The sequence below is a fragment of the Mirounga leonina genome, unplaced genomic scaffold (genome assembly GCF_011800145.1).
Source record: "Mirounga leonina isolate KUSES-001 unplaced genomic scaffold, KU_Mleo_1.0 Mir_101664, whole genome shotgun sequence".
NCBI classification, from domain to species: domain Eukaryota; kingdom Metazoa; phylum Chordata; class Mammalia; order Carnivora; family Phocidae; genus Mirounga; species Mirounga leonina.
Genome location: NW_023270175.1, coordinates 25,087,591 through 25,097,909, shown reverse-complemented (window position 1 = coordinate 25,097,909; position 10,319 = coordinate 25,087,591). Strand labels below are relative to the sequence as shown.

Genomic DNA, 10,319 nt, shown 5'->3' with positions numbered 1-10,319 from the left:
CAAATACCATATGATTTCACTCATATGTGGAATTTAAGAAAGAAAACAAATGAACAAAAACAAAAAAGAGACAAACGAAACAACAGACTCTTAAATTTAGAGAACAAACTGGGGTGGTTGCCAGAAGGAAGGTGGGAGGGAGGATGGGTGAATTAAGTGAAGGGGATGAAGACCACACTTACTGTGATGGACACTGAGTCATGTATCGAAGTGTTAAATCACTGTATTGTACATCTGAAACTAATATAACGCTGTATGTTAATTATGCTTGAATTAAAATAAAACATTATTGCATCTCATAATTTTGCATGTCAGGAATTTGAGCAGGGCTGAGATGGCACTATTCTGCTCCATATGGCATCAAGTGGTATCAGATGGCAGCGGGACTACTCTGGAGCATTTTGTTGTTGTTGTTGTAAGCTACACATAAAATTTACCATTTTAAAATGTACAGTTCAATGGCATAAAGTTCATTCACGATGTTGTGCAACCATCACAGAACTATCTAGTTCTAGAACTTTCTTACTATCCCAAAAGGAAGCTACACTAGCAGTCATCCCCCATTTCCTCCTCCCCCCAGCCCCTTAGAGCCAGTTATCTACTTTCTGTCTCTATGGATTGGCCAGTTCTTGATATTTCATATAAATGGAATCATACATATATATGCCCTGTCTTGTCTTTTGTTTGGCTTCTTTCACTTAGCATAATGCTTTCAATGTTCACCCATGTTGTATCATGTGTCAGTACTTTATTCCCAGCAATGTATGAGGGTTCCAGTTTCTCTACATCCTCAACACTTGTTCTGTATCTTTTTGATTATGATCATCCTGGTAGGTGTGAAGTGTTTATCTTATTGTGGTTTTGATTTGCATGTCCCTACTGACTAATGATGTTGAGCATCTCTTTCCATGCGCTTGTTGGCCTTTTGTGTATGTTCTTTAGAGATACATTTTTTCAAAGAATTTTTGGCCTATTTTTCCTTAGACTGCCTCTTTGCTGTTGAGTTGAAAGAATTCTTTTTATATTATGAATACTGGACCCATATTAGATGTATGCTTTGCAAATATTTTAAAATACTCCCATATATGGGTGGTCTTTTCACTCTCTCAATAGTCCTTTGATGCACAGAAGCTTTTTAATTTTGATGAAGTCAAATTATCTATATTTTTCTTTCATTGCTTGTGCTTTTGGTGCCATATTTAAGAAACCATTGCCAAATCCTAAGGTCATGAAAGTTAACTCCAAAGTTTCCTTTAAGAGTTTTATGACTTTAGCTCTTATTGATTTTAGTTAATTTTTGTATATGGTATGAAGTGAATATCCAAATTGTTATTGATTTCTAGTTTGATTCCATTATGGCAAAAAGGATACTTTGTAGGGGCACCTGGGTGGCTCAGTCGGTTAAGGGTCCAACTTTTGATTTTGGCTCAGGTCATGATCTCAGGGTCATGGGATCGAGCCCTGAGTCTGGCTCCTCACTAAGTGGGGAGTCTGCATGAGATTCTCTCTCCCTCTCCCTCTGCTCCCTCCCCTCCACTTGCACAAACTCACTCTCTCAACAAATAAATAAAATCTTTTTTAAAAAGATACTTTGCATGATTTCAATCTTTTAAAATTCATCGAGACTTGTTTTATGGCTTAATATGTGGACAATCCTGGAGAGTACTTTGTGAGCACCTGAGAATATGTACTCTGCTGTTGGTGGTGAGTGTTCTATACGTATCTGTTAGATCTAAGTGATTTACAGTGTTGTCCAAGTGCTCTATTTCCTTACTGATCCTCTGACTAGTTGTTATACCCACTATCATGCTGAGCCTAAAGCTTAGCCAGAGGTGAAGTCTTATGGGCTTCTCAGGTCTTTTCTGACTCTGACCTCTGCCCCGGGCATGCACATGGTTTTCTAGATACCCAAGTACACACGGGAGCATGTCAAAGCCCTTATTCTCCAAGGTAATTCATTCCCCAGTGTTTCCTTCCAGGAGGTGGGCCAAACAGAAGAAATCACTCCCCTTCTGTCAGTCCTTCCAGCAGCCCCCAGGCAGGTTCAAACAGACAAACACAATTCCTTGGGACTAAGGTCCACTCACCTCCCTCCAGAATCAGGAACCCACACTTAGAATGCAAGCTGCCATCCTCAAGACCAGGGAGGGGGTGGGCAAGAATATGTTCAAATGCCCCAAAACTCTCTTATCATGATTCGATGGCTTTTTTCCTGATTCAGCGTTTTGCTTGGTTGCTGTACATCTTTGACTATCTTCCAGAGTCCTTCATTCCGACAGGTTTTTCAGTGTGTCTGGAGAGGGGTTGACCCCCCAGAGTACACTACTCTGCCATTTTCCCCAACATCACTGGGTTCTGGGTTCAATTTAATGTTTAGGATTTAAACATTAGCTTAAATCCTAATGTTAACATCTTCATTTAATAATGTGTACTCTGTTTTCTGAAAGGAATAACGCATCACAGGAAAGATAAAATCCTCGGGGCGCCTGGGTGGCTCAGTCGGTTAAGCATCTGCCTTCGGCTCAGGTCATGATCCCAGGGTCCTGGGATCGAGCCCTGAGTCAGGCTCCTGCTCAGCGGGGAGAATGCCATCTCCCTCTGCCCCTCCCCGCGCTTGTGCTCTCTCTCTTTCAAATAAATAAATAAAATCTTTAAAACAAACTAGAAATTTCTCTAGCATTACCAAACTTGTGAAAATCCATAAAATGATTTATTTCATATACGCAAACTCAAAATCTCTTGGTACACTTAAATTTTTGCAAATTAATACAGACATCACAATACTGCTCCATATAAACCTTTGTATAAACATTAAAGGAAATATATACATGATTTTTTTTTTCTTTTAGTGCTTCCAAAGCACAGAATGTCCAAGTCCACCTGAAGACTTTCTGGCGTCACATGCAAGAACAAGTGTCAGGGCTGGGGTAGCCTCAGGTGCACTTGGTAATGTCTCTAGACAAAATAGAAGAGAGTTGGAGGTAGATCGTTTGTGACTCTCCCTGCCCCCTCCCACAGAGAAATAAGTTACCCTAATAGCAGCTTTCTTACTCTTTGATTCAAACTGTCCTGAATATTGCATTTAAAAGGCACAACTATGAATTGTTGAAAACAATTGTTGAACAAAGTTGAAAACTTTGTTCGGTACGCACAAGATGACCAATTGGCTTCTGAACACCTATTCTTTCTGGAGGACGTAGTAAGGGCACCAAGCAGTGCTCCAGTTACAGGGGGCCCCTAGTCATTCTGGAAATGCCCAGAACAACAAAGCTCCATGGAGGAAACCCTTATCACATCTAGTAGGGGTGACAGTGTTTACTGAATTGAACCGGCTGATATTACTAAGATCACCTTCCTCAACTGGGAAAAGAAACAACGGAACAACAAACTAATACTTTCAAGGGAAAAACTCTTAGGGCAAAAGCCAGCTTTTACTTCCAGATACTCATTTAAAAAAAAAAAAAAAAAAAAGCTCCATGGCTTTTTCTTAGCCTCAGGAAGGCAATTCCCTTGGCTAAAACATTCTAGGAAGCTTCAACAATATGCTGTTCCATCCTACAGCACGGAGAACTTGCCCTTTTTTCTCCTTGGTCTTTGCATTAACACAATGATCTGCTGTTGATGTGATTAACATTGTTGAGGTGGTGATGGGAGTCTATTTTTTCTAGGACCTTCTCAAGGTACTGGATTAAGACTCGTCTTTTAAACCTAAAAATAAAGAGAAATTTTATTAACCAAAAGATACTAAAAGCACTTCCAATGTGCAAGGCACCGGGCAGGGGACAAAGTTGGGCTGGTGATCTCCATGGGGATCGAAAATGCATCCTCGGGGCGCCTGGGTGGCTCAGTTGTTAAGCGTCTGCCTTCGGCTCAGGTCATGATCCCAGGGTCCTGGGATCGAGCCCCACATCGGGCTCCCTGCTCGGCGGGAAGCCTGCTTCTCCTTCTCCCACTCCCCCTGCTTGTGTCCCCTCTCTCGCTGTGTCTTTCTCTATCAAATAAATAAAATCTTTAAAAAAAAAAAAAAAAAGAAAGAAAGAAAATGCAGCCTCGTGTAAAGATGGGGCTTAGCAAATGCTAACAATGCCAACTGAGGGAGGGCCCAAGCCCGCCTCAGACTGTGGTGAGCCCAGAGGATTCCACAGAGTTGGATGAATGAGTTGGACTCAGATACTATCAATCTAAATGCCTCTGGAGACAGCCTTAACTCTGAGGGAGAGCCAGGGTTGGAGAAAAGCAAAGCGGAGCTCCTTCCTCCCCCTGTCCTGCATTGGGCCCTACTGCCTCAAAAAAAAAAGAGAAAAAAAATGAAGGTCTCCTCTTTACACCCACCTTGCGGCTTCCTTGATGGTAAATTCAACAAATTGTTTCTTGACCGCAAGAGGCCCTTGCACTTCTTCAAGCAAAATGAAAATCCTTTCGTACTCTGAAGATATAAAAAAGAAAACCAGCTTCAGTATTTAAAAAAAAAACACGAGTGGGAAATAAAATTCAATCTTTACACATCCTCGGGAGTCATTCTTCACGGGTGGGAAGTTAGATATAATTTGTACTTTAACCGTTCAAATCAAAATAGCTGCCCATTGGGGCGCCTGGGTGGCTCAGTTGGTTAAGCGACTGCCTTCGGCTCAGGTCATGATCCTGGAGTCCCTGGATCGAGTCCCGCATCGGGCTCCCTGCTCGGCAGGGAGCCTGCTTCTGCCTCTGACCCTCCCCCCTCTCATGTGCTCTCTCTCTCTCATTCTGTCTCAAATAAATAAATAATAATAAAAAATCTTTAAAGAAAAAATAGCTGCCCATTAGCTACTAAGGAAACTCTCGTAAACACTGCACAGAAGGGGTAGGTTGAGTGACGGCCCCCAACGTTGTCTGTGCTCTAATTCCCAGAACCCGCGAATACGTTATCGTATTTGGCAGAAGGGACTTGACTTTGCAGATGTGATTAAGTTATGGATCTTGAGATGGGGAGATAATTCAGGTTTATGCATCAGCGTAGTCACAAACACCCGAATAAGAGGGAGGCCGTAGAGTTGGCGTCAGAGAGAAAAGATGTAAGGATGGGAGAGGAGGCTAGGCAGGAGAGAAGGCGCCAGTGCGACCGGCTCGAAGACGGAGGAAGGGGCCAGGAGCTAAGGAGTGCAGGCAGCCTGTGGAAGCTGGAAAGGGCAAGGAGACAGATTCTCCCTAGAGTCTCCAGAAGGAACACCGGCCTGCTAGTGCCTTCCTTTTAGCCCAGTGAAAATAATCTCAGGATTCTGACTTCCGTATTGGGTCCTTTTAGTTAAAGCAAGAGGAATCACTTTAAGTGATGTGAAAACCCAATACTTCCCAAAAATGTACCTCAAGAGATAGCATGAATCATATCCTGCATCAGAGAATGAGGACCTTCCGTCATATTACTGACGTGTGTTCTTTCACTACTTACTCCGTCCAAATTTCCGAACTTCCTTCATTAACTGATGTTTTATATCCGCATTGATTCCTTGCGCCATGGCAGGAGTTATTTGCAAAGTGTTTGGTACAGTTCCCAAAGTCGACGTTACTGAGGCTTTTCGATCCTCTACAGAGACACTGCCGTTTTTGCTTCCTCCTATAAGTGCGTTAGTCCCAGGTTTGTGAATCAGGCCATCTTTCCTTAGACTAGCGAAGTCATCAGACAGAGAATCCAACTGGTTGTGTGGAATACCATCTCCTGCCATATTCATAAGCTCTGGTGGGGCAGATTTTGACAAGAAGCCATCAGGTGGGATCTGACCATTTTCCATCTTCTCCTCATGGACCTCAGGAATGACAGTAACATCTGGAAACCAAATTAAGAAGTTGAGCTGTGAGGTAGGGGCGTTCTATCCACCCCACAGGTAGATCCCAGTGCTCCTCAGTTCTGAGGAAATTCTTTGCTTCAGAGAGCAAGAAGATGTACAGATGGAGTCTGAGACCCCTCCAACTGAGCTCAGGAAGATCCTACTGCAAAACCACTTTCTTCTCTTCATGGTGCTCCGAATACATATGGAAACCAAGTCAGAGAGTACAACGAATAAGCATTCTCAGATCCCTGGCATCCATATTTAGCGGCTGCCTGTGTTTTACAAGCTGAAAAGCAGCAAGTCTCACTTGATGTCATGACTCCTGTCATTGACATATAAGACACCATGCTTCACCCTCCCTCCTCTCTACCTCAAAAGTTCTGAGGAAACACAGGTGGCCATTAGGTGGACTCCATCACCAAAAATCTTTGTCTGTATATGATTCTCATCATTCCCTTCTGTGACAAAGAAGTGGGTTTCCTTTTACTCCCAAGTCTGATCCCTGTACTTCATATGCTTAGCCTCCTCTGGGCCAGGCACCGAGCCAAAGCCGGGGGATCAGCAAGGAATGAGACAGACGGAAACAATCCCTACCGTTATGGAACTTACATCCTCATGGGGGAGGCAGACGGTACATGTAAAAAATGCAAAGGGATTAACAGCTTGTATTCGTGTTAGGAAGGATGGAAGCAGGGATGTGAGCGAGAGCAGGAGGGGAAGCCTCCATGAGGCGTGGTCGGGCGGGGCCCCCTGAGGAGGTGAGCCCTGGGCAGAGCCAGGAACAGGAGACGGAGGCGGCCTGTGCACACGCAGAGGAGGAGGTCCAGCTGCCGGGAGGGCCGTGCAGGGCTCCTAGGAGGGGACAAGCCGGGGCCGAGGAGCAAAAGACAGAGGCAGAGAGAGCAAGAAAGACATGGAGAGGACACATGTAGGAAAGGATGACAGGGTCAGGTGGTGCAGGGCATGGGGACCAGCAAAGGACAGAGGCAGAGAGAGCAAGAAGGACACAGAGAGGATGCGTGACGGCAAAAGAGGATGACAGGGCCAAGTCGTGCAGGGCGTGGAAACCAGCATCGGGAGCTCAGATTGTTCTGCGTGCGGGGGGAGTTGATGACGGGTTTGAAGATGGACATGGCACGATCTGGTTTCTGTGCGGCCATGGCCACTCTGGCCACAGCACAGTGAATGGGTTAGACAGGGCCAAGAATGGGAAGCAGGGAAATCAGATGAGAAGCTGCTGTAGTAGCTTGGGGACAGATGGTGGCAGCACGGACTAGAGGGATGGAGACAAAGGGGGCGATACAGGAATTCTATTGGGTGTCAGGTTGCCTGGACTTGCTAAGGGATGGAAGTGAGAGAAGAATTAAGAGAAATCATGGTGACTCCAAGGGTTTTCACCTGAAACCCTGGGGAAATAATAGTGCCAGGGCTGGGCAGGGGCCCATGCCCAACTGCTCCTGAGAGTGGATCGTGCCGTGCCCTGCTCTTCCCGATCTGGCTCATTGACCTCATGCTAACAGGTGGTGTCACTTAAGATGAAGCGTCATGCACTGGGGACGGCTGCGGGGAGAGCTGTTTTGGAGAGAGCGGAGGTGAGGCTTTCCAATGAACCACGTGAAACCGACTGAGTTTTGTCTGCCCGTCGGACACCTCAGTGGAGATACCATGTCCATGGATAAATTTAATTCTGGCGTTTGGAGCAAGTTGTAGTCGAGAGGGGTAAATACCCGAGTTGTTGACATGTGCGTCTCCTGGAAAGCCTAAGACTGCACGGGGTCACCTAGGGAGGGGAGGGGGGCCAGGATGGAGTGTCGGGTCCCTACACTATTTACAGGTGGGAGAGAAGGGGAGAAACCACAAAAAGAGGATGAAGAGGGGTTGCCATAAAAGGGCAAAGAAAATCAGGGCTCGTGGTGTCTGTTTCCATGGAGGAGGGAGTGAACAACTGCGTCAAATGGCGCGAAGGAGCAATGGCAACATGCAGCAGAGGGGAGAGGCGGAGCCTCTGGGTGAGAGCAGGAAGAGGAGATGAGGCCACAAAGCCAGTGCAGACCCGGCCATGCTCTTCTTGGGCCCGTTCGGTCCTGCTCCTTCGGGAACCTGCTTCCTCGCTCTGACTCACGCAGCAACATGCGCCTACCTCCACAGCAGGGCCTCCGTGCCCCACGGGGCACCTCTGCACCTACCCCATGGATGATTTAATAACGGTTTACTTAACGACCAAAAAGCGAATACAAAAGAAATGAGCACAAAGGAAACTAAAGTTGCTTAGTGTCTTAGTCGTCTAGGAGCCATAAGGAAATCACAACCACTACTCTATACCTGTGTGGACAAGGGTGGGTTTTATGAGGTTTGGATAAGATGGTAACCACGAGGCTGAGGGTGGTCCCTTGCCGCCCACGTGGTTAGTTACAGTAGGTGGTGTTTGTGGTTCCGCCAACAGCAGGGACATACTCCGCCTTCTCTTAGGTGACAGAGGACTGCTGGCTTCTCCGGGACGCTTCACTTTGTTTTGTGGCCCTGCTACGAACTCATCTGCTTCATCAATCATCATTCCCTAGAAGACATCAACGAACATGTTCCATTAAAGATCATGCGTCCCACCACCAACACAGGCCCTGCTCACGGGCCCGAGATCTGCCACGCCCCACACCGACTCCTCGCTCAGACGGCGCCACTCTGGTCCAGTAGAACGGGTCGCCAAGGTCAGACACGGTACAATCACGGTTACCCAGAAAGCTTGAGGAATGAGCAACTCGCATGAACCGAGATGGGAATAAACCCACAGTGACCTTTCTGAGGAAGGACAAACCATGCTGAACCAACAATTCCCTTGTGTGCTTTTGCGCTTTAAACGCATCATTAGGAAATACTGATTATCACCGTACAGAATGCTGCACCTAAATGGTGGACAGCCGGCTGATGGAAAAAAAAGAAAATGTCATTCCCCCGACAGCAACCTCACAGAGATTCAAATATGTCCACTGTGGGGGGATTCTCACTCTGGGGGGTAAAGGATAAGAGTAGAAGTGTAGAAGGGTAGCTAAAAGCTGTTGTCATCCAAGGATAACCCAAGAATATGAAAGTATTTTCATAAAATCATAATAAATGACATTTCCAAGGCACTTTCCAAAGCAAAGCAGTCCAGAAAGGTGAGAACACATTCACTGAGCTTTACTACATGTCAGGTCATGTTCGAAACAGTATTACACGCACTCACTCAATACTCCACAGGGCTCTATTAGTTAAGCATAACAAAGAGCCCCAATGCTACAAGTGAGGAAACCAAGGCACAGAAAGATTAAGAAAAACTCCAATTAATTGAGGATGGGGGTGAAGTGGGTGAAGTGGGATACCTTCCAGTCTTGTTTGGTTACGAGAGAGATTATTGTATGGTCTGCACCTTAATACCAATTGTCTTCTCCGTGTGTGCAGATATAATCCCCATGTGCCCTCATCCTTAAATGGTCAAGTCAGCATCTCTCTCTCTCTCACACACACACACACATACACACACACGTCACATTTAGATCTCTAGTAGGACAATCCAAATAAAGCAACATCACCTAGTACTTCCTATTTCAAGAGGAACACTTCATCACGGTCTAGATAGAGCATTAGAGACCTGAATCATGGAAACAGGAAATAAATGGTGATCTCAATATTAGAGGAATTAGCGTGTAGACATGGGAATGGATACAGACTCTGGAGCTGGAAAGATGTGGGTTCAAATCCTGGCTCTTATCAGCCGTGTTTACTCAGGGCATGCCACTTGACCACTGTAAGCCTTGATTTCTTCTTATGAAAGGGCAGATAGGAACTACTCATCTGCACTGCAAGCATTAAATGTGATCATTTAAAACACCAGCTCCTACTTGGTACTCAATCAAGGCCTATTATTTTCTTCAAGCAACACACCTTTGCATCAGGAGGCACCTGCTTTCCATGCACAAAGAGCCCTACAGTCTATTTTATCTTTTAAACAGAGGGAGCTCTGATTTATATTCATCGTGCCCAGAAGAAAGGAATTATAGCAAGGATATCACCAAGTAGGCAGACTCAGAAATCGGCATCTTACCTTCTTATCTTGTTTGAACGGATTGCCGAAAGTATGCAGTCTTTTTGGTTGATCGGGATCGATCTCTCGAAGAGGAGAAGCCAACGTCTTTAGATATTCCTGATAGTTACCCATTTGTGCGACTGGAACACTATGAAGGGAATCTGTAACATCATAGGGAGAAAAACACATGGTCTACAGCTGCAGTGTCCCACCCTTTTGAGAGGACACGATCACAGTCGGCTTTAGCAATGTGGGCCTTGGCATAAAATCTTGAATTCTAAGATCCAAAAGCATCTCTCTTCAACCCACTCATTACTCAGGGTACCATCACTACTGCCTACAGGCTCAGATCATGAGGTCAACCACAACTCCCTTCTGCTTCCAACCAGGTTTGAAAATGGGCTGACATCTGGTACACCACCACCCAACTTGAGGCACTATGTTCTGCATTTCAA

At 45.5% G+C, this 10,319-nt stretch overlaps 1 protein-coding gene across 5 annotated transcripts in view; it reads right to left on the bottom strand.

Moving 5' to 3' along the window:
• Positions 1-2,693: 2,693 nt before the first annotated feature.
• The window catches only part of LOC118013283 (integrator complex subunit 6-like), a 52,904-nt gene continuing 45,278 nt past the window's right edge, over positions 2,694-10,319 (bottom strand). For 3 of the 5 annotated variants that reach the window (XM_035009069.1, XM_035009088.1, XM_035009079.1), the window contains 5 exons: positions 9,883-10,025; positions 8,259-8,361; positions 5,426-5,800; positions 4,333-4,426; positions 2,694-3,708 (listed from right to left, as the gene is read on the bottom strand). In XM_035009069.1, the coding sequence (XP_034864960.1) occupies positions 3,600-3,708; positions 4,333-4,426; positions 5,426-5,800; positions 8,259-8,361; positions 9,883-10,025 (824 nt within the window). In that variant the 3' untranslated portion in view covers positions 2,694-3,599. Of the gene's footprint in view, positions 3,709-4,332; positions 4,427-5,425; positions 5,801-8,126; positions 8,362-9,882; positions 10,026-10,319 lie in introns of all 5 variants that reach the window. The other 2 variants (XM_035009052.1, XM_035009061.1) reach the window with 1 other exon arrangement.